The sequence below is a fragment of the Otolemur garnettii genome, unplaced genomic scaffold (genome assembly GCF_000181295.1).
Source record: "Otolemur garnettii isolate 467f Iridium unplaced genomic scaffold, OtoGar3 scaffold00062, whole genome shotgun sequence".
Taxonomy (NCBI): domain Eukaryota; kingdom Metazoa; phylum Chordata; class Mammalia; order Primates; family Galagidae; genus Otolemur; species Otolemur garnettii.
In genome coordinates this window covers 10,163,093-10,187,491 of record NW_003852457.1, presented here as the reverse complement: position 1 = coordinate 10,187,491, position 24,399 = coordinate 10,163,093, and the positions used below count along the sequence as shown (strand labels likewise).

Genomic DNA, 24,399 nt, shown 5'->3' with positions numbered 1-24,399 from the left:
ATATGACACATGCCACAGCCACACAGGGAGCCCTGTGGCCTCCCCTTGATGTTCCATTCCAGGGATTGGCAGGCTTTTTCTGTGAAGGGTCATAGCTGATGTTTTTGACTTTGTGGCCCCTGTGGCCTCAGATGCAGTTACTCAGCAAGGATAATACATAAATGAGTGGGTGTGTGTGTGGCCCAGTAAAGCTTATTTGCAAAAACTGGAAGCAAGACTGATTTGCCAGCTCCTTGTCTGTGCTAATATGAGGAATCTTCACTGTTCACTTTTCACTGATTTCCGAAAATGTGGTGAGTGGATCATGTTTTTCTGAAAATGTGTGCATCTGTCTGCATGTGTGTGCACACTTGTGTATACCCATGTGCCAGCCGTCCATGTGTGCCACTTTTCATTCATCATGTGGAAGGTGGGATCCAGGGACCTGAACAAGGTGTTCTGAATGTGAATGGAACTGCCTAATGCCATGTTGAAACTTCTCCAGGCAATCTAGTTACCTTAAGCGTTGGTGTTTGTCCACACACGATTAATCTTAGATCCACTGGTGAACTAGACATTACAGAGCTTGCTTTGCACTTATATGACCATTAAGTAAAGCACAGAGAAATGGGAGCAGCAGTAATCATGACCTGAAGGCAACCCTGCAAGGACTCAGGGCACAAAGGTAGATGGAGATAGGAAGAGATGCCAGCTGGCGAGCAGGAGCTGTGATCCAGGCAGGGAAGTGGGGTCTGACAGTGTACGTGGTCCCTGTGGGTGTGGGGGATGTAACAGTGTCTGACAAAGTGAGGTAAGCATGTGTGGAACAGCAGGCTGTGTGGGCTGAAAGCTCATTTGTCCACTTCTGAGTCCTTCCAAACTATTGCATGGAAACATGTTGTGCCATAAAAATAAAGAAAAGCAGAATGGCAGTAGTGGGGGACGGAGGTGCTGGCACTGCCATGAGGAGTCCTCTCGTTGGTGGGTTTGGACCTCCTGAAGAATGGTTTGGGATCCATGGTGGCCACAGTAAAGACAGCTCTTTCTACGGCCAAACCTACACACACACGGACCATGTACACTATCAGATCCAGCCTCTCCCTGCAAGAATGGAGGGCAGGTGGTTCGGCTTTAAGGACACTCTGGACATGTACTTTTTCATTTTAGTGAAAGGAAAGGACATCATTCTATGCCCATTAGGGTCTTTTTGCTTTAGTTCAAATTATTAAGGGGGTATTTTTATTACACGATGAATTGTGTAGTACTGACATCAAGGATTTTCCTATAACCAGTGTACGTTGTACCCAATATGTAAGTTTTTACTCCACACCTCCCTCCTGTCCTCCACCTTCTTAGTTTGCAGTGTCCTTTCTTTTCTACCACTTTATGACTGTGTGTACCCATCGTCTAGCCCCCACTTATTAGTGAGAACATGAGGTATTTGGTTGGTTTTTCATTCTAGAGATATTTTATTTAAGATAATGGTTTTTAGTTCCACCCAAGTGGCTGAAAAAGACATTATTTCCTTCTTTTTTATGGCTGAGTGGTACTGCATGGAATATATGTATATATAGGTGGATGAACATACATATGTATGTATATGTACACACACCTCACATTTTCTTTGTCCATTCTTGAATTGATGGAAAGTTAGGCTGATTCTACATCTTTCCAATCATGAATTGTGCTGTGAAAAACATTCGGGTGCAGGTGTCTTTTTGATATAATGACTACTTTTCCTTTGGGTAGATACCTAGTAGTGGGATTGCTAGATTGAATGGTGAGTGTACCTCTAGTTCTTTGAGAAATCTCCATACTGTTTTCCATAAAGGATGTACTAATTTACAAAATTCTCTTTACATCTTTTGCCCATTTTTTGCTGAGGCTCTTTGGGTTTTTCTTGCTGATTTCTTTGAATTCTTGATCTTAGTCCTTGTCAGAGGTATAGTTTGTGAATATTTTCTCTCATTCTGTAAGTGGTCTACTTACTGTATTGATTTCTTTTGCTGTGCAGAAACTTTTTAATTCAATTAAATTCAATTTACTTAGTTTTGTTGTTGCTGTTATTTGCCTTTGGAGCCTTAGTGAGAAATTCTTTGCCTAGATTGATCTCTAGGATTGTTTTTCCTGTGTGTTTTCGTCTAAAACTTTCATGGTATGGGGCCTTGCATTTAAGTTTTTAATTCATCTTAATTTTTGTATATACTGAGAGATAGGGATTTGGTTTTATTCTTCTGCATGTGGCTATCTCATTTTCCCAGCATTATATATTAAGTAGAGCATCCTTTTTCCAGTATGTGTTTTGTCTGCTTTGCTGAAAATCAGCTGGTTGTAGCTATGGTTTTGTTTCTGGGTTGTCTATCTATCCCATCAGTCTATGTGTCTACCTTTATATAAGTACCATGGTGTTTTGGTTACTATATCCTGGCAGTATAATTTGAGGTCACATAATATGGTGCCTCTGGATTTACTCTTTTTGCTTAAGATTGCTTTGGCTATTCAGGCTCTTTCATGTGAAGTTTAGGATTATTTTTTTCTCTATGTAAAAAATATCAGGGTTTTTTTGTTTGTTTATTTTGCAGTTTTGGCTGGAGCTGGGCTTGAACCCAACACCCCTGGTATATGGAGCCAGTGCCCTACTCCTTGAGCCACAGGCACCACCATGATGTCAGTTTTTTGATGAGAATTACACTAAATCTATATGTCACTTTGGGTAGTCTGGACATTTTGGAAATGTAGATTCTTCTGATACGTGAGCATGGGATATGTTTCCATTTTCTTGTATCATCTCTGATTTCTTTCATTAGTGTTTTATAGTTCTTATTGTAGAGATCTTCCACCTTCTTGGTTAAGTATCTTCCTAGGTATTTTATTTTGTTTGCAGCTATTATAAATGGTATTAAGTTCTACATTTAACCTTCAGTTTGGAGAGAGAGAGAGAACTGATTTGTTTACATAGATTTGTAACTTGAAAGGTTACTGACTTCACTTATCAATTCTAGGGTTCTTTTGGTGGAATCTTCAAAGTTTTCTAGGTACAAGATGATATCATCAGCAAACGGGTAGTTTGACCAATTTGGATGGCCTGTATTTCTTTTTCTTGCCTGATTGCTTTAGCTAGGACTTCCAGCAGTATATTGAATAGAAGTGGTGACAGTTAACACCTTTGTCTTGTTCTGGTTCTCAGGGGGGGAAACTTTCAACTTTTCCCCTTTTAGTATGATGCTGGCTGTAAGTTTGTCATATATGGCTTTTGTTGAGGTATGTTCCTTCTATGCCTAATTTCTTTTAGGGTTTTTATCATGAACAGGTGCTACATATTATTGAATGCTTTTTCTTAAACTGTTGAGATGATCATATGGTCATTGTTTCTGCTTCTGTTTATGTGGTAAATCACAGTTATTGATTTGTATATGTTGAACCATCCTTGCATTCCTGGGATGAACTGCATTTGGTCTCATTTAAGAATTGCCTTTTTGATGTGCTTTTGGAATGAGTTTATTAGTATCTTCTTGAGGATTTTTGCATTTATGTTACAGAGGTTATTGTTCTGTTTTTTTCTTTTTCTGTTGTGTCTTTTCCTGGCTTTGGTATCAAGGTAATACTGGTTTTGTCAAATGAGTTAGAGAGGATTCCCTCTTTCTCAATGTTATGGAACAGTTTCAGCAAAATAAGTGCCAGTTCTTCTTTGTAGGTCTGGTAGAGTTTGGCTATGAATCCATCTGGTCTGGGACTTTATTTTGGCAGGGGATTTTTTATTACTGTTTCAATCTCTCTACTTATTGTTGATCTGTTCAGGGTGACTGTTTTTTCCTGATTCAAACTTAGGTGGTATATTTCTGAAAATTTATCCATTTAGTCTAGGTTTTCTAGTTTGTGTACCTAGAGGTTTTCCTGATAGTCACAGATGATGATTTTGCATTTCTGTGGTATCTATTATGATGTCTCCTTTTTCAGTTCTGATTGGGCTTGGGTCCTTTCTCTTCTATTTTTGGTTAATGTCACTAGTGGTCTATCAAAGTGATTCTTTTCAAGGAGCCAACTTTTTATTTCATTGATCTTGTGTACTGTTATATTTTTGTTTCCATTTCATGTACTTCAGTTCTGAGTTTTGTTGTTTCTTTTGTTCTGTTAGCTTTGGGTTTCATTTGTTCTTTTTCTGGTTCCTTGAGATGTGACATTAGGTTGTTAATTCGTGATCTTTCCATCTTCTTGATGTGGGTGTTTAAGACTATGAACTTCCTGCCTAGCACTACTTTTTCTGTATTCAAAGTCTTTGGAAACTTATACACTCTTTGTCATTCATTTTGAAAAATCTTTTGATTTCTTTCTTTCTTTTCTTTTTTTTTTTTTTTTTTTGAGACAAAAGTCTCCCTTTGTGGTCCTCAGCAGAGTGCCTTGGCATCACAGCTCCCAGCAACCTCAAATTCTTAGGCTTGGCTTAAGCAATTCTCTTGCCTCAGCCTCCCAAGTAGCTGGGACTACAGGCACCTGCCACAATGACCAGCTATTTTTTGTTGCAATTGTCATTGTTGTTTAGCAGGCCTGGGCCAGGTTTGAACCCACCTGCCTCAGTGTATATGGCTGGTGTCTTAACCATTGAGCTATAGGCACTGAGCTAAATATTTTGATTTCTATTTTAATTTTGTTATTGACCCAAAGATTGTTCAGCAGAAGGTTGTTAATTTCCTCTTGAGAGTTTAGACTTGAGAGTTCCTCTTGGAACTGAATTTCAGTTTTATTCCACTGTGGTCTGAGAAGATACATGATACTATTTTGATTTTTCTAAATTTTACGAGACTTGTTTTGTGGCCTAACATATATTCTATCTTAGAAGATGTCCCATGTGTTAATGAAAAAATATATGTTCTGTAGTTCTTGAGTAGAATCTTCTGTACATGTCTGTTAAGTCCATTTGTTCTAAAGTTCTGTTTATGTCCAGTGTTTCTTTGATTTCCTGCCTCAATGATCTGTCTAGTACTGTCTGTGGATTGTTGAAGTCACCAGTTATTATGATGCTATTGTTTATTTATTTGGATAGATCTAGTATAATTTGTTTCCTGAATTGGGGACCTGTGTTAGGTGCATATATATTTAAAATTGTTATATCTTCTTGCTGAATTGCTTCCTTTATCATTATATAATGGCCATCTTTGTCTTTTACTAACTATTGATCTAAAGTCTATTTTATGTGATATGAGGATACCTACTCCTGCTTGCTTTTGGTTTCCATTCACTTGGAATATTTTTTTCCATCCCTTTTCCTTGAGTCTATGAGAGTCCTAGAGAGTTACCTAGGTTTCTTCGAGACAGGTTATATTTGAGTTGTTCCTTCATCCATTCAGACAATCAGTATCTTTTAAGTAGATCAGTAGGACTATTTATGTTCAATGTGAGAACTGTTCTGTCCATCATGTTGAAGGAAACCTTATTGTTCCTCCCTCCACCCTGTGCTACTGTTTTATAAGAGCTGTGAATTTTAACTTCTAGATATTTTACAGTGGTGGGTATCAATTGTTCTGTGTCACATATAGAGCATTTTTAAGCATTCCTGGTAGGGCTTATCTAGTGGTGACAAATTCCCTTAGTATTTGCTTGTCTGGGAAAGACCCATTCATGTATTAAATGTGGTGCTGGAGGATACAAAATTCTTGACTGACAACCATTCTGTTAAAGAACACACACACACACACACACACACACACACAAAATGAGACCTCAATCTATTCTGGCTAGCACCAAAAGATCTGCTGTTAGTCTGATGGGTTTTCTTTTCTAAGTTATAGCTTTTGTCTCACAGCTTTTAGGATTTTTTCCTCACTTTGACTTTGGCCAGAATAATGACTCTATGTCTTGGTGATGTCCTGTTTGCAATAAGTCCTCTAGGTATTCCATGACCATCTTGTATTTGCATGTCTGTATCTCTTGCAATACCAGGAAAGTTGTCCTCAATTATTCCCTCAAACAGGTTTTTCATGATTTTTGCTTTTTCTTCCTCTTCTTTAGGGATACCCTTGATTCTTATATGAGCTTGTTTTATATAGTCCCATATTCCTTTGAGTGATTTTCCATTCTTCTTTATTCTTTTTTCTACTGACTGGGTTAATTTCAAAGCCTGTCTTTAAGCTCTGAAATTGTTTCTTCTGCTTAGTCTAGTCTGTTAAAACTTTCTGTTATATTTTGAAATTCCCTAAGTGACTCTTTCATTTAAGTTTTGTTATATCTTTTCTTATGTTACCCATCTCTTTAGAGAATTTTTCATTCATGATCTGAATTTTTTTTTTGTTTCTTTATGTTGGTTTTCAACTTTCTCATCAATCCCATTGATCTTACTTGTGATCCATATTATGAATTCTGTACCTTACATGTCATTTTGACAATTTCCTTTTGTTTGAAGTCTATTGCTGGAAGCCTACTGTAATCTTTTGAGGGTGTTCAAACAATTTGTTTTTATGTGTTTCCAGAGTTCTTATGTGGGTTCCTTCTCATCTAAATCCTTAATCATCAGAGAAATGCAAATCAAAACTACTTTGAGATATCACCTAACTCTAATAAGATTAGCCCATATCACAGAATCCCAAAACCAGAGATGCTGGTGTGGATGTGGAGAAAAGGGAACACTCCTACACTGCTGGTGGGAATGTAAACTAATACGTTCCTTTTGGAAAGATAGATGGAGAACACTTAGAGAACTAAGAATAGACCTGCCGTTTGACCCTGCCATTCCTTTATTAGATATATTCCCAGACGACCAAAAATTACATTACAACAAAGATATTTGTATCAGAATGTTTATTGCAGCCCAATTCATAATTGCCAGGTCATGGAAGAAGCCCAGGTGCCCATCGATCCACGAATGGATCAACAAACTGTGGTATATGTACACCATGGAATACTATGCAGCCATAAAGAAAGATGGAGACTTTACGTCCTTCATGTTCACATGGATGGAGCTGGAAAATGTTCTTAGCAAAGTATCACAGGAATGGAAGAAAAAGTATCCAATGTACACACCCCTATTATGAAATTAATTTAAACCTTTTATATGAAAACTATAACCTAATAACAGCCTAAGAATATGGGGAGGGGGAGGGAGAAGAGAGGGGGAATGGGTGGAGGGAGGGGGGAATGGATGGAGGGAGGGGGATTGGAGGGATCACTTCTGTGGTTTATCTTACAGGGGTACAAGTGAATCTAAGAGTAGAATATGAACGTTTTAACATAATAACTAAGAAAATGACATGAAGGCTATGTTAACCAGTTTGATGGAAGTGTTTCGGATTGTGTGTGAAAACACCACACGGTACCCCAGAAGTGCATTAATGTACATAGTTACTACTCAATTAAAAAAAAAATCCTCTTCTCTTAGCTAAAGAGAGATAACTTTGCATTGTACCTGTTCTCCTTTGTTGGGAACTCTTCACCTTAGAGAAAAGAAGAGCAATCCATGGACTGTGTATTTGTGTCCTACTCTGGAAGATTGACCCACAAGAGAGGGGTGGATGCCTGAGAGCATGTGACAGAACTGTTCTTCCATGTCATCTTGTTCCTCTGTGGTTCTCATAGTCCAAATCAGTGCTAGGAAGTATTCATGCAGAGGGTTGGTCCCTAGGCTGCTGTTGGAGGTTTGGGTGAGAAGCTGGGAGTATCTTTCCCCATGGAACTTGGTGGTGTGGGAATTTACTCTCCTTGTATCTCCCCATGGTGGTGGCAGTGGTGGCAAGACTATTTAGATGTGTCTGTGGGTGTTTGCTCTACCCAGATCCAAATGCAGTGGTTAGCATGCAACAGGGGACAGCATGAGGCAGGCAAGGCTGCAGTGGAAGGCGGGGATATGGAGGTGTATGGCTGTGTGTGGTGGGCAAGGCTACAGCAGTGCAGAAGCATGTGGGAGACAGGACATGAGGGACAGGGCCACAGTGGTCAGGTGACACATGGCTGATAGGGACTGCTGAAGGACATGGCGTGCAGGCACATGGTTGGGCATCTAATGGCTGGTGGGGACATAGAGGCTGCAAGCACATCACAGCAGCTAGGGCATTATCACTGCCTGGGACTGGTGGTGGCAGCCACTGTGGTGCCAGTCAGGTGGCAGTAGTGATGGTGCTGTCCACATGGCAGTGGCAAATGCTGGGGCTGTGGGCATTAGCTCTGCTTGGATCCCTGGTGGCAGAGGGCACACGGCACTCACAGTATGAAAGTACCTATCCTCACTTCTCCCTCCCCGGCCTGGCAGGGATGAGGGGAGGCAGCTCTAGTGGAACTGAGCCCTATGTAGATGGGCCCTCTGGGGCTGAGAGCTCAGAAGAGTGTCAGTTACAGCAACCTGGGACCTGGAAGCCAGCAGGGCTCTGCTGTGCCTGCTCTTGCAGCCATTCTGCTGTAGGGGCCACATAGCACAGGCCACAGGGGAATGTGGGGGCCCTGGGGCTCTATCCTCTGAATTTTCCCTATATGTGGGCACTTTGCCAAGGCACCTTCTGATCTTGCCAAGTGGTTAACCTGGCTTCCTTCTCCTTCACAGTTCTCTGATGGTTTGCGATGCTCTCTCCAGGATGATCCATGCACAGGTGAACACTTGTACCATCTGACCCCCTCTTTGAGAGCAGGGAATGCAGGCTGCTTCTACTCTGCCGTATCCTCCCCATTAGGAACTTCATCACATCTACCAGGCTTTCCTTTGGTTGACGGTCAGCCTCACTAATAGCCCACGGGCAGTGGCATGAGCCTGAGTCAGGGCTGGCATGCAGGATAGGGCTGTGGTATCTTCAGAGGACCTTGTTTGGTGATGCCAGGTTCCCTTTTTTCCTTCTCATGCCAGGAGGTAGCAGGTGGTCTCTTGGCCCTAGTAGGAGCCAGCTATGTCCTTGCTGTTGAAGTGGCCATTGTACACAAGGGGACTCATCTTCATACAGGAGCCAGCTGTCCAGGACCCTTGCTGGTGTGTGTCTTGGGCTGAGCCATGGGCCTGCCTTTGACTGTGTGTGTGCGCGTGTGTTCTGACAGGATTCTCTTTTACTCTCAATATTTTCCTTAATGTTAGCTATAAATATCTCCTCGAATATAAAACAAAAATAAAAGCTTCCTAACTCATTTGTGCCTTTGTCATGGGCAACTTTTCCTAAGGGTAGTTCCCTAGTCTGCTCTTGAATGTCCTTAATTTGGAGTTCACCTTCTTGCTGTAAGACTCAGCTCATGTCTCTCTCTTTCCAGGGTCATGAAACAAGTGGCTTAAAAGGCTTCACATCCTAAGAAGCATGAGTCAAGTTCTCAGTTATGAACTCTTTGGAGAGTGTTGTTTTGAAAAATGATAATATCTTAGGACATGACAGTTTTATTATAAAGTTGTATTGGCTAATTTGAAAAGAGGTTTGAAGAGCCACAACGCTTAGATGGCACAAGAATGGCATTTTTTTAATAGCACCTTCACATGCAGGACTCCAAAATGCTTTACCCCTTCTGCATATGAATGAGCCTATCCAGCCCAGAGTAACGGGCTGTCTCTAAGACGAAATGCAGCCCTCCCTCAATCCCACTTCCAACTAAGCCTGTGCCTTCTAACAGGCACCACTGACATCAAGGAATGGACTATCAAACCTGTGAAGAGGGAAAAATAAAGGAAAAAAAAAGAAATGTGCATTTAAACCGCCTTAATCTTGCTGGAACATGAAACTTTGCTGAAGGCAGCTCTTGGCTGTGGACAGCTTGTGTCTGTGCAGTTGTATCACGCAGTGATAGCTCAGGGTGGCCACATGTTCCTGAGTTTGGGGGCACATTGTGTATCCCTCCTTTGTCACATTTCTCATTATATTATAATTGTTGTCATGGCTGCTGGGCCCACTGGTGGTGATCTTGTGCACAAAGGGTGTGTTTTACTCCCCCTTAGCCTAGAGCTGGCATCCGGCATGTTGCAGAAGTTCCATAAACTAATAGATGAATGAGTGTGCAAAATATGGGGAAGGAAGAAACAATCAGAATGAAAGAGTAGAAGAACCTAAAAGCCAGGACCGAACTGGTAGAAAAGGGAAGAAGGAACTTGAAATATAATTGATGGTAAAACTAAAACCTGGACACTTCTAATTGTAGTGTGATAGCCTAAGAAAATTCTCCATTACAAATTGAGTCTGTAGACTAGAAGATGGGGTACACTCTGGTTAACTAGAAGATCGGGTACACTCTGGTTAAATACATTATTTACAGTAAGGAAATGCCAGCAAATAACACCTTTTCTCAGTCTCACAATGTCCAGCTTAAAAGTACTGCTCTAAGATGAGGGTTCATTACTGATAACCTTCCAAGATGACGTGAAAGTCAATGCCTTGGCTTGAAAAATGCTTACAAGCTAAAGAAACTATAAATACACCCGAGACACCCCCTCCCCACTGACTCGGATATAGGATAAGCTATGAATGAGAAGATCCTAAATGCAGTGTGGTCCGGGGCTCTGACCTACAAGGTATCTAAGAACCTGGGTCCTGTCCACTCTTCCTCTGAGCATAATCTATGTGTGGAAAAGCCGGCCCACCCCACCCAATCTACCATGTAGCCCACAGGAAGGAAGCATTTCCTGATAAATATCATTATAAAACATGGTGCTGAATTTGCATGAATCACTTCCACTTGCATTCCATAGATGAAATGTGGACACAGCCAGGGCTGCCTGCCAGCAAGTCTGGAAAAGGAAGGCTTTGACTGGGGAAGCTTGACCCCATTTAAAACATGGAATATTCTCAATGGAAAAAGAAGGAAAGAGCAAGTATCGGGTCCTTTGGTTGTCTCCGCCACATTCGTACACCTGTAGGGTTTAGTTTGTTCACAATTAGGGTCTTCTCAGTCTGTCTCTAACTCCAGGCCTCTGCTCAAGCTTGGCCCCAGCTGCACCCCCCTCTTCACCCAGGGTTCACCATTTGGTCCCCATTTCTCCAGGTCTAGCTACTCTTAGCTATAGGATTTTTGGTTTCATGGGCCTTGAGCCTCATTTCCTGGGAAAAATAGTAAGGGAGTTCTTACAGATGAAGACCCTGAGCCCATGCCCCATTCCCAGAAGATGGACTTGCTAGTCCCTGTGTCATTCCTTCACTAGATTTTTTGAGCATATGATCCATGTCACACTGGGGCTGGGGACGCACAGGGAACAAAATAGAGAATCTGTCCTGCTGGGCTGATGGGGGGGCTCCATTAGTGACAGTTGGGGCTGTGTTAAGTGCTACTCCTGGGAAGAATGAATCCTGGGGGTCTGAACACATTTTCATTTTTTAAGAGACAAGGTCTTGCTGTGTTGCCCAGGGTGGTCTCAAACTCCTGGGCTCAAGCTATCCTCTTGCCTCGGTTTCCCACAGTGCTAGGATTATAGGCATGAGCCACGGAGCCTGGCAAAAGGGAGTCTTGTTCCATGCCCTCCCCCCAGCTCACTGGGAGGTCTGGAGGAGCAGGGCCAGGCCAAGTCTAGCTCCTTCCCCCTGCCGCAGGTACCTGCCCTTGCTCAGGGTGGGGGACTAGCCTGCCCCAGAGTCCCAGCACTCCGTGAGTTGTCATAGCAGCAGATTTATCAGTGCTGCTGCCACGTATTTGGTCTCCATAAAAGCTGGAGCCAGTGCTGCTGTGCATGCGTGAGCACCCTGTCTCCACGGGTAGGACATTAAGCCCAGAGGAAGATGTGTGTGCGCATCTGAGTAATGAGCCATGAAATTGACATTATAAGTTTTAATTATTATTAATGCCTTGCAGGGGTGGCTGGTGTTAATCGTCCCACAGGCATCCAGATGTATTTCCCCTTTTTTCCTTTTATTTCTTTTCCTTAATGTCTTGAGCCTGTGTAATGGAGGCTTAGTAGCAGTGTTTGAATAAAATTCTTCCAGAGGGGAGCGCAGCACAGCATGACAGAGGCTGTCACATGAGAGCACTGTTTGTGGTTAGAAAGGAAACTGCTCCTGGGACTCCAAGGCCTGAGGCTGCTGCCCTGAGTCCACAGGAGTCCGTTCCCCATCAGAGGTCACAGCCCAAGGCCCTTTCTGTGGGCTAATTAGTTAATGGCATCAAAGTCTTTGGAGATGAAGGACTGCAGAGATGCTGAGCATCTCCTGACAGCCAGTTTCTGGCTGGTTCTACCCCTCTGAATAAACCGCCTCTTGGCGTGTTTCCTGACTTTATGTTTTTGCCCTCAGAAATGCATCTTAAAAAGGTTTCTTAACCTGTCAGCCTTGCTCTGTGAGATGCCAAGTCTGGCAGTTGAGAGGGCACTCTGTCCCCCACTCTACTCCATCCTTCCCTGCTTCTGAACTCATCCTTCCCTGCTCAGCCAGTGTGGCCACTAGACAGGCTCCACCTGGAGCTATAGGGCAGTGATGGCCTTGGGAGGGTGGTCCCCAGGCTGCCCATTTCTGCATCTGCTTCTGCCCTGGTTTCTACACTGGAGGAACTGCTCTCTGCCTTTCTCTGAGGTCTCTGAGAGGTGTGCAGGATTACTGGAGGCCTGCCAGAACCTTCCGTTCTGACTCTCCCCATGCCCTGTCCCCATCCAGGCTAGCTCAACTTCAACTCAGGTTCAGCCTCTGAATGAACATCACACTGAGAGTGCCCACTACACAGGGCAGCTCTCTGTAGACACAGCACCGTCCCATCTGGGGCCCAGGTGGAGAGGGGCTGAGGCACTGGGTGCTGCTGGAGTCACAAGAGCACAGTGTGAGTCAGCACCACACTGTGTAGCTTGGGGTGAGCAGCGTCTGCACTGGCCTCTGTGTAGGCTGGTCTAGAGGGCTGTTGGTGGGGCCAGATGGAAACCCAGTGTCCCCTTCACACGGGGGAGTCTGAAGAGCACATGAGTGGCTGCAGGAGGAAGCAGAGCTGTGGAGACAGAGGTGTGCATCTGGCTTTCCTTGTGACCCTTGTTACTGATAGTAGCAGAAGTCACCAGACCAGGTCTGTGGTCTCAGAATACTGCCAGGCTTCACCCTCATGATTTGGGAGTGAAAGAAAATGGAATCGTTCTGTGACAAAGTGAAGCTGCTTTTTGTGCATCTTTTTTCAGGCCAGTTTTTTAATTTAACAGGATGTTCCTTTCTTCCCCTTTAAAACTCCTTAACTTGATGGCTATTTGTGTCTTCATGAGTAAAAATACTCCATTATGGAAACACTTGTTATATTAGACTTTCAAAGTAGTGGTAGACTAACTTCAAAGAGGACAAAAAGGCTTACTCTTAACCAAATAGGTGGGGCAAGGGTTTCTCAGCCTGATGACCTCTGGCTTGGGGTGTGGGCTCTCCTGGGCTTGAACAGCACTTGGCAGTGTCCCTGGCATATGGTAATTAGATGCCAGTAGCCTCCCGCTTCCCAGCTAGAGCAACCAAAACATCTTCAGACAAAATTGCCCCTGACTGAGAGCGCCTGGGCTGGGGCTGACTGACCCCCCACCTGGTGGTGGGTTCTTAGAGGAGCCCAGTGATCACCGTGCTCACATTGCTAATCACTCCTTCCCTCTGCTCTCTAAAATCGGGGCCCATTACACTCTTTTGTGCTTACACTACAGAGCTATCCAGAATGAGTGTTATTGGAAGCAAACGGATCTTTTTTCCTCTACGAGTTCTGCAATGAAAGATCCTCTAGTGTTCCTGTTTAATTGGTTAGTGGTGGCTGTTTGTCACTTTGCCAGCAGGCTGTCTTAACTGCTGTCATTTGCCGTTGCTGAAACATAAATGTAGAGTGATTGAGCTGCCAACATGCTATTAAGTCCTCTACAAAGAGTTTTTCGATGTACTACTGCTTCGGGCTTTGTGCCTGTATTGATTGATTCAAATACTAAAGAACTCCTTGGCACAGGCAGCCCCAGCGGGAAAATGAGGCTTTTGGTAGGAAAACCGTTGGGTATTGACACTGGTACAATGCACGACTTCGCTTTGGTTTTCTTCTGGCACAGAACTGACCTTTGGCAGAACTCACTCAGTTGGGCAGGTGTTGGCCACCCATAAAGAAAAGGAAGGGAAGCTGTGCAACCAGGCAGGCTTCATGAAACAGGGATAGCGAGAGAAGCGTGGGAGGTGGACAGTAGCATCACGTTGAGTTTCAGGATTGCTCAGCAGGCTCCTTGCTACTAACAAGCAGAACATTGCCAAGGACTCTGTGTGGGTGTGGGAGACAGTCACTGTTTGAGACCAGAGTTGGGTGGCTAGCCTTTGACAGGATGGCAGAACTTCCCTGATGTTACGAGGATACAATTTTATGTCCTTGAAATTGTTCTTATGGACCAGACAGCCGCATGCACCAAAGTGCTGTGTGGCACTCCTATGACAGCTAGGGACCACTTGTTAGAGTTGCTGGTGCCTGGCAGTGGCCTCTGTATTCCATGGCCAGGTGTCACTCATCTGGACATCCTGGGCATGTGCCTCTGGTCAGGTGTCTACTGAGCAGGGTGGCATCGTGCAGGTCTGTTGCTCAACTTGAAACTGTTTGAGCCCATTCTGACTGGAAGGGAGGGGAGAGTCAGTAAATGAAGTAAAGAAAATTTCATTGGATCATTGTTGGAAATCTGTCAGCTTTTGAGACTAAGGTCCCTGAGAAACAGGAACCCAGTGAAAAATGAGTCAGTACAAAGTGATGCATAAGAAGGTTCAGGAGCCCAGGCCACCTGTGTTCTGATTCTGCCTGCTCCTCACAGGTGTGACCGTGGGCAGGTTACCTCCTCTCTGTGCCTCAGTTCCCTCATCTGTGCATGAGGATAAGCTGGCACCTACTTCAGAGTCCTTTTTAGTACAGAATGAGCTGGTCTGTGTGGAAGACCCCAGAGACTGGTTGGCCTCCCATGTGCTATATAGCAGGAATAACTATAGTGAGCACCCTCCTGCCTTGTTGGGGCCATGGAATTTGCTTTCTCCTATGACAGGCTGTCTATTCCGTTAAAATGTTTTCCACTGTCAGGGCATTCTGTACACACCCCCAGGATGCGGAGAGCCCCCAGGGAAAGCCAGGCTGCAGCGGTCTGTGCCAGGTGTGAGGGACGGCCAGACAATGACCTTGCCTTGTCTTCTGCTTGCAGAGCCTTCCCCAGCTTCCCTACGGCAAAGCCCTCTACAACTACGAGGGAAAGGAACCCGGCGACCTCAAGTTCAACAAGGGGGACATCATCGTCCTGCGGCGAAAGGTGGACGAGAACTGGTACCACGGTGAGCTTCGCGGCTCCCGGGGCTTCCTCCCGGCCAGCTACGTCCAGTGTGTCCGGCCCCTGCCACAGGCCCCACCCCAGGGCAAAGCACTTTATGATTTCGAGATGAAGGACAAAGACCAAGACAAGGACTGTCTGACTTTCACCAAGGTGAGGTGAGCCCCAGGGTCAGCTGTCAGCCTTTCAAGGCCCATGTGCCACCCACAGCTTTTCCCAGCCACGAACCTGCAATCTGGTGACAGCTTCCTCCCTAGACCCAGGCAGTTGAGGCCACCTCCCTCCCAGTGCCTCCATACATCGTAGGGCAGTAGTGGGTTTTATGGAATGATGTGAGAGAACACAAGCTGGCAAGGGACCTCTAGGTAATGTGGGCCACCGTCAGTGTCAGAGCAGGACCCTTAGTTATCCTGGGTCAAGGTTCTAAGGTTGACTCAGGTGAGAGGGGCTTCTGAGGGGAAACATGCAAAGACCCCATTCAGCTTCCAGGGAAGTGATAGCTCCGCCCACATCGGCAAGACACAGCCCTGTCCCTCAGGGCACCAGTGCATGGCAGCCCAGGCACAGGGAGCCTGTAGAGAGCCCAGGTCAGATGACTTGGTAGCAAACTAAATAGTATTGAGCAGTGCTGTCCAGGAGAACCCAGTGAACCACACAGGACTGCTAGTGTCTGTCCCAGCCATTTCCTCTAATTATCCGTACCAAGCACTTGACTGGCATATTGACCCTTTGTCCAGGGTTCCATGGCAGAGCCAAAGCTCAGAGAGGTTTTGACTGCTCTGTCCTGCTCCTTTCTCCTTTCCATCTTTGCTCCTGTTTTTCCTCCTTCCTTCCCCCATGCATCCCCTCCTCCCTGCCCAGTTATAAATACCAGAGCAGGAGCCCCGACTCAGACCTCACTTTCTTCATTCTTCCCTTAAGCAGGGTCTCACATTCCTTAGATGCTAAGAAGTCCTCCTGGTTTTCTGTCACTCAGTGTCTCTGTCTCACTGTGGCAGGGTCTCCCTCCCTCCCTCTCATGCACACACACATCTGTGAGTGACAGAGCTGGCATTCCGACTCAGACCCCCCCTTCTGCAAGGCCATTGTTACTCCCCATCTGCTCAGTGAGGAGCCTGGCTGTGGGCCGCGTGCTCTGGAGGGCTGCAGGAGTCCTGTACACACCATCTTTGAACAAAATTGGCATGTCCTGCACACGGCCGCTATTTATGTCTTGTTCTATTGTTCAGACTGACAGTGAATAATCTATTTTTCATTCAGGGATTCGACTCTTCCTTCCTTCCTCCCATCAAGGTGTTCTGATGCTAATTCCGATTGTCATCTGGCTGATGTAGCTTCCCAGGAAGCCAGCGCAGGGCTCTCTCTGCCTGTCCCTCTCAGGCTGGGGCCAGAGTGGGGGGCTTCTTGGTGCCAAGTGTCAGCCAGCCAGGACCCCACCTTGCTTCTCTGCCCCAAGAGTAGACATTTCTGGGGGCTTTGGGTGCTCTTTACTATCACTTATACCAAGGGTAAGGACCGCTTCTTCTTGGGGTCCAGTTGGTATCTCACTAAAGAGACAAACCCATTTCTCCAGGTCCTTCCAGGCTCAAATGGCTCCAGCCACAGAGCCCTCCTCAGAGGGCCTGGGGGAGGGAGGTCAGGAGAACTCATTGTGAAGGCACAGTCGCAGGGCCAGCTTCTCCTGCCTTTCCTGAGACCACCATACAACATGCTCTGTTCCATGGGCCTCTGCCTAGGACACTTGACTCCAGGATGAAGACGAGAAAGGATATCTGCCTATTTGTTTTACAAAAATGTCCTGGGCCCTGACCCTGGAGGTGAGTGGGTAAGACAAAGGCAAATGCTGAAGGCAGGTTAGAGGCCAATAAGCTGGGCTGGGCCAGCTGGGGGACAAACACCAGGCATTTAGTGAGGACTCCAGAGTAGTTGACGGCAGGGTTTCACATTCCATAGGTTCCAAGGAACCTGGAGGTAGGTGTGGTCACCTAGGCTCCCCAGAAGGTGACCTTTGAAATTGAGGGACAGAGGCGCCAGCCATGGGCAAGATCAGCGTCTCCTGTTACAGGATGTAGTGGCTTGTTCCCACGGGAGGCCACAGGAGTGCAAGTATCACATCACAGATTGTTCAAGGACTTTCTTTTCTTAAATCCTATAAGTTAATGTGGAAAATCAAAAGCCACTGGGTGTGATTCCTAAAGGGAATACTGTTGTGACACCCCGACCGTGTTGCACATCTTCCCACCATGCCCACGGTTGTCCTTCTGACCTCCAGAGAGCAGGGCTGGGCAGGGGATGCCACCCCTGCTCACTGTCTGGTTCTGCCTCATCTCTCACTTCTGAACACTCCCAAATAAAAGCCCCAAGGGCTGTGGGCATCTCCTTGTGACCCTCTGCTCAATTCTGAGTTTCTGTTGCGGGCACTTGCCTGTCATTTTCCTCCCATGGTGCATCTGAGTGGCTCCCTTCCCCACACCTGGCACACGGCTGGCTCCGATGTCCCCTAGGTGTTGCACCTCAAGGGATCAGTGGTCCCATGTATTGGTGATGGCATCAGTGCTGGTTCACAGCAGCTTGATTTGCTCTCAAGGGAATGGTTCTGTTGTTTGAGTGTGTTATATTCTCGAGTCAGCAAGTAAAGAAGGGGTCTGTAAAAACCCCAGATGGTGCTAACCTCCCTTACAGACCATCACTGTGGAATTGAAGGAATTTAAAAGACGTGGAGCAGGTGGGTCAAAGCAAGGTTGTTGCCCCCGTGTTGGCTTTTGAAAAGTTGTGTTTAATTAACATTCACTGAAATCATTCTAAAAACCAAAGTCTTTATTTTATTTAAGAAGAAAATGAATAATTACTTTTTGTAAATCAGCTATAGAAAAAGGATATTTTATAACTTAGTAGTAGGCCCACTCTAAAATTCTGGGCATGTGCAAATAGATAGATTATAGGCAAGAAGAGCCGTCTCTGAGGATCTCCTCCAACCCTGAGGTCTGGATTTGATGGGGCCTTGCAACCGGGTGCCCACAGATAGCTGTGTGACTTCAGGAAGACACTTACCTTATGGGGCCAGGAGCACCTTGGCTTCCTAGTCATGACACCTGTGTCTACTTGGTGGTGTCAAGGACCACGTGACATAAGTAAAGGGTAAGCTTAGGGCTCAGTGCGCAGAGGGAGTGTGAGTCCCACTCTCGTGGGAGCTTACTCCATATCACCTCCCTGTATTCAACTACAAAAGTCTGCATCTGTTTCCTGTGGCCCTCCTATGCAATGTCTGGTTCCTGAGAACATGGTCACTGCTTTGCCAGGTGGCTGTGTTTGCTGTGAATGGTCTGGGCAACCCTTAATGCTCAGGAAGCCTCATAGGCCGTGAGCTTTCCTCAGGCAGTGCCTGGCAGGTCATGAATCACTTTTGTACCTGATGTCAGCAGCCTGCAAGGCTCATCATGTGGGCCCCCATTCCCACCGTGTGCCATGTGGAAGAACCAGAGGACCTGGTGGGTGCAGTCACTGCTCTTTCCTAACCCTCGTCTCAGCCCCCGCCCACTCCCAGACCTCTGAGCCAAAGGTACACTTAGAGTTGGCAAACCCTTTAAAAATATCGCTACAATCTGCCCTGACCTTGTCGGGTTTTAAGGTGACTTTCCACGTGACTTTCTCATGTTGTTCAATGTTTAATTGTTTCTCAAAAGCATGAGAATTCCTTCCTTAGTGAATTAACCCAGCATGAGTTCCACACTGTGCCTTTCCGATCCCAGGGTCAGACTTAGATGGATAAAAATCAAATATAGACAGTGGGCTCTAGAGTCACGTAGACACAGATTCAAATCATGACACTTTTCTTTAATAATGTACAGTGACTTTGCGACATTTACTTAGTCTTTGAGTCTCTTTCTAGACTATAAAATGGAGTTGGTATTAGGATTACTTGAGCAAAGGCATTCAAAGAAGCAAGCTCAAAATAAACATTTCAAATAAGCATTTGCTGTCTGCCCTCACCTGTTCTTCCTGCTTCAGGAAAAGTTGTAATGCCCTCAGCTCATAACCAGGTCACTTTCTATGTCAGCACCTTCTCAGACACACACAGCATGGAGAGCTGAGCGTGTGCAGGACTAGTCTCCTGGGTTCTTGCTCTCCTGGGGCTGGATATGGAAAGAGGTTGCCCAGGGCAAGGGGTCCAGCTCCTAGGTGGAGGCCACAGTCCCTCTCCAGGGCCATCCACCAGGCAGGCCCTGCATCTGCAGTGTTGTCTCTGCTGCTCCCTGAGTGGGAATGGGAACATTTCTGGGCTGGGGAGACCAAGAAAAGCGTCTGCTTCGTGCTCTTTCTATGTTGTATCCATGAACCAAAGTGAGATGCACCCACAGAGAGTCTTCCCTGCCTGAGTGCTGTGTGAGCTGTGTCTTGCTAAAGAGGCTATCCTAGAAACCCAGAGGGCCCCAACCCCCTGTGGAGGGCTTCTGCCATCAGAGTCCCCTCTGTGCCATGAGCGCCCTTGCTGGGCCCCTTGCCCTGACACGGAGTCCAGGCTCTGAGAAACTGTGCAGACAAGTAGTCTGATCTGCAGGCCAGCATGGGCTCTGTCTGAAGGTCTGCCAGGAAGTGCTCTCAGGACCCATGTAGAGTGTGAGCTTTTGTCCCCTGGTCACTGCAGAAGCTGGATCTCACCTGGGAGCTAGACCAACCTCTCAAACCCAGGCCTCACAGAGCCTCTGCTCACAACCCTCAGTGGCTTCTCACCTCTCTGGAGTCACAGCAGAGTGGGTGCTGCCCACAGACTCCTCCTGGCCCAGCACCGGCTCCCCAGCCCTCTTCCTGCCCTGGTGTGCCTATCTCCTAGAGGTTCCTCCCCCAAGGCGGCTCCCCAGGGCCTGTGCAGCTGCCTTCCCTGTGGGATGGAGCCCCCCCACACCCCTCTCTTGCTTCTGAGATGAAGGTGTCACATGGCACTGTCTCCCAGGGCAGGGTCCTGGCCCATCCACATCAGGACAGTGAAGGGCACCCAGGAGAACTTGTAAGAGATGCCTGGCAGCGAGGCTGAGCATTCCTGGGTTCAGCAGGCCTCGTTACTGGGAGAAACTGTGTCTTCTCATCCAGGCTTCTTGGTCTGTTCCTTCACTTTTCAGACACTTATCAATCCTGGCTTGTGTACCCAGTGCCAAGCTCAGTGCTAGGGATACTGAAGTGGGCACGACAGAGCCCTGCCCTCGGGTGCTCATGAGTCATGGGCAGATGGACGAGGGGAGAAATGATCACCTGCTGGAGTCTGTGTGTAGCACTGAGACGGTGCAGCCTCTGAACTCTGACCTCCCTCCTACCTGGATCCCGCCCTGTGACTACAGGTGCCCCTCAGCCCTGAGAGCCCCTGAGGGGTCCTGCTTCTGCCTCTCTGAGCAGTCCAAGGCCCCTGGCAGCTTCTGGAGTTCAGATGAGTGAGCAAGATGTGGAGAGCCCCCTGAGTTTTGCTGGCAGGGAAGCAGCAAGAGGATGCAGAGCCAGCCTGCGCTGCAGGGGATCAATGGCAGCTAAACACTCCTTAAGAGCCTCACCACAAATGATAAATGGCTAGCAGAGGCACAATTTTGTGTTATTTCTTCAACAAAAGGCTTGAGGGAGTTTGTGAGTTTTCCCCTGTTTAATTTTCCCTTGTCTTGTGAAACAGTGGTTTGGGCCCTGTTTGTGGCTGACCTGTGTGCTGCCAGGGGCACCGTCTGTGCTGTTCCATGGCATGGTGGGCCCTTGGGGCTTGGCTTCTCTGCGCTGTGGTTCAATATAGCTTCTTGGAAACCATTTGACTGCAAGTGACAGAGAAAAGTGGCGCTCGGGTAGCCTCAAGGCATGCAGGGCTGCTGACTACTCAGGGTCTTCTGGGACTGCCTTTGGTGTCTTATATGTGATATTGCACTCAGCTTATTTAGGAGAGTGAAATATTGGGCACTAGGGTATTTGTTTATCGAGGGCTCCTAAGGGAACTCTCCAAGGTTTCCAGTGATTGTGGCACTTCATGCTAAGCCTCCAAATATTTGATAATGTGAGCTGTGTCGTTTGCCAAGATGCACCCTTGAAGTGTTGTCAGAGGACGGTGTCCTCTGCCAGCTACTTCCAGGAGCACCCGGGAGGTTGAGTGTCAATGCTGTGTTCTTCACAGAGGCCCATCTGTTTTCACTGCTCTCCTTTCCCCCAGGGGGAAATAAATGCACAAACTTTGGAAGGGTCAGGAAAATGAATTAAAAATGCTGTTTAAAGGTCCCCTGTAGATGGTGAGCCCTACCATGTCACCCAAATCCTTTGCAAATGTATTAACCACTATGCCTTGAGAAGAAAGGCAATATGGTTCTTTAATAACCATTTTATATTCATAGCCCAGATTTACAGTCATTTAGGACCACCCTGAGAATACCTGAATACAAAGGAGAACCATTGCCATATGGCAATGGCATTTGGTGTGTTTTTAAAACTTGGAAATATCAGGGAACAGGGAAAATAGCATATGGAAGTCTACTGGCCCACAGTGAGTAGTGAGTACTTGACATGAAACCTATAAGTGAAATTGAGTTTTGATCTGAAAGTGAAATAATGTCGTGGAAACAAGTTCCATTCATAAAATCCATGAATGCTGCTATATTGGCCCAGAAATCTGACTATCAGTGAAGCCTGCAGTTTCTGGTTTACTTTACTTTAGTCACCTACATCAAGCAGAGGTTGATAAACTAAGACTCACTAGCCAAATCCTGCTGACTACCTACCTGTTCTTGTAAATAAAGTTTTATTGGTACATAGCCATGCTCATTCATTTGCATATTATCTGTAGCTGCTGTAATGCTACAGTAGAGAGTTGCCCTGAAAATTCTGAAATAGTTATTATCTATCCATTTCTAGAAAAGATTTTCTGGCCTGTGATACAGAGCACAGCTCATAGGGACCAATGGCACAGGTGTTATTGTTCATGGCTTTGTTCTACAGCCATTGGGAACCTCAGGGGACATCATTCCCTATGAAGCAGCAATGCTAAAAGCAGTCCACCCTATGCAGGTCAGTGTTGCCATCTTCCTCACAGAGGCTGTTGAGTGTTTTGAGGAGGTAGCATTTCTCCAAATACCAAAGAGTCTATAAAGTGTATATTTCCTTTTCCTTGTCCTTCTAAAAGCTCTGGCTCTGGATTTTTGAAACACGGCAACACATCAGAGACCTGATATGATCTAGCCATGAAAAGTTGGCCGTTGTTTTGCTGGTCTTGCCTTGGGGGCTGTAGAAATCATTATTGTATCCAGAACACACACTAGTAGCCCTGACATGCTAGAAGTGAGTATTTTGATTGTTCAGCACTCAGATAGATACCCCTCACTGGGGGTTGTCCCCATTTTGGTAGTTTCGGTTAGAGACAGAGCTGGGGAGAAACTTCCTTGACTATTTAGGAATGGAGAGTGGCTGGCTCCCTGGACCCCAGTATTCTACCCAGCCACCATGTCGGAATGGGTACCAACTAAATACATGGGGGTATTCTGAATCCTGCCACTGTCCTGAGGCTCTGCCAACCACAGGAACCAGAATTGCCCCCCCTCAGTTTTGAAGCAGAACAGACCCCTGCCACTGGGTGCCACCAAATCGCACTGGACACATTGGACTTACCTCCTGCAGCCAATGGAGCTGTGCAGGTTTCCTGCTCCCACACTAACTCACAGCAGCACACAGCAGACATGCTTAGATTTGGGGCCTCACTTGCTACAGTGTGGCAGCGTTTAATGTGCCGTCATTTTATTGATGGTGATCATTTCTTTACAGGCAGACTTCATCCACCTTCTTGGGAAGGGATGGCTTTCGCTCTCAGCCTAAGGTCCCTCCTGGGGCTCAGGAGATGCTAATCTATATCAGAGGCTTGATGAGGAACAGGTTGGCTCAGCTTAACACAACCAGTTCCCTGGCCTCTAAGGTGCACCTGTCTTACAGGGGAGCCCTGTGTGCTAATCACAGCCTCTCGGAGCACCCAGAGAAGCCCAGCTCTTCAGAGTGGTAACAACACCAAAGCTTCACAGTGTTCTCACTTCCCAGGCTCAGTGATCCTACCACCTCCTTCCCTGGCTTGGTTTTATTTGGTTCCAGACTTTTCACATGATGCTCAGCTTCCTCAGTATGATGCCCTGGAGAGATGTGTTAGGGCTGAATGCAGTATTCAAGGTGTGCTACGCTATTGCCTTTAAAAAATAAGATGTTATATTATATATAATATCAATATAAAATATACCAAAAAGTACATAAACATAACCAGGCAGCTCGATGACTGTCCTTCTAATCATCCCAGTCCAGAGATGTCTGGGCCCTCTTCCCCCATCTGTCTGCCCCCAGACTCCCCATGTCTGTTAACACCATAGATGAGCTTTGCTTGTTTTCAAGCTTCAAATAAAGGAACTTATACATGACGTCGTTTTCTGTCCAGCTTTGTTTTCCCTCAATATCATGTTTGTAAGTTGTACCATATTGTTGTAGGACACTGTAGTTGGATCATTTTCATTGCTCTGTGGTGCTATTAGCTATTTGAAAAATAGACTCTATGGCTGGGAACAGTGTCTCAAGCCTGTAATTCTAGTACTCTGAGAGGCCGACGCATGTGGATTACTTGAGCCCTTGTTGTTCAAGACCAGCCTGAAGAACAGGGAGACTTTGTCTCTCCTAAAAATAGAAAAACTAGCCAGGTGTAGTAATGCACACCTGTAGTCCCCGCTACTCCAGAGGCAAAAGGAATTGTTTAAGCCCAAGAGTTTGAGGTTGCTGTAAAAGAAATAGACTTTATATTTTTAGAGCAGTTTTAGGGTCCCAGCAACCTCAAGCAGAAGGTACAGAGATTTCCCAAATACCCTCTGCCCCGCCCCTGCACAGCCTGCTCATTAACGTCCCCCAAGAGTAAGACATTATTCATGACCCATGAACCTGCACTCACACATCGTAATAACCCAGAGTCGACAGTTCACATTGTGTGGGTTTGGACGTGTATATTATGATGCGGATCCACCATCATAGTGTCACACAGAGCAGTGTCACTGTCCTTAAGGTCCTCGTGCACTGCCTGTTCCTCCTTCCCTCCCCTTGAATACCCAGCAACTACCAGTCTTTGTTGTCTCCACATTTTTGTTCCTCCTTTTCCAAAATGTTACGTAGTTGGAATCATACATACAGTATACAGTCTTTTCATATTTGCTGCTATTTTTTGGCAGGGGGGAGAAACGGTCTCACTCTGTCACACATATGGAATGCAGTGACCCAATCATAGCTCACTGCAGCCT

At 46.1% G+C, this 24,399-nt stretch overlaps 1 protein-coding gene across 1 annotated transcript in view; it reads left to right on the top strand.

The window, feature by feature from the left end:
• SH3RF3 (SH3 domain containing ring finger 3) overlaps positions 1-24,399 on the top strand; it is a 321,767-nt gene that overhangs the window by 174,884 nt on the left and 122,484 nt on the right. The window contains 1 exon segment of the mRNA XM_003792894.2: positions 15,020-15,283. Coding sequence (XP_003792942.1) covers positions 15,020-15,283 — 264 coding nt within the window.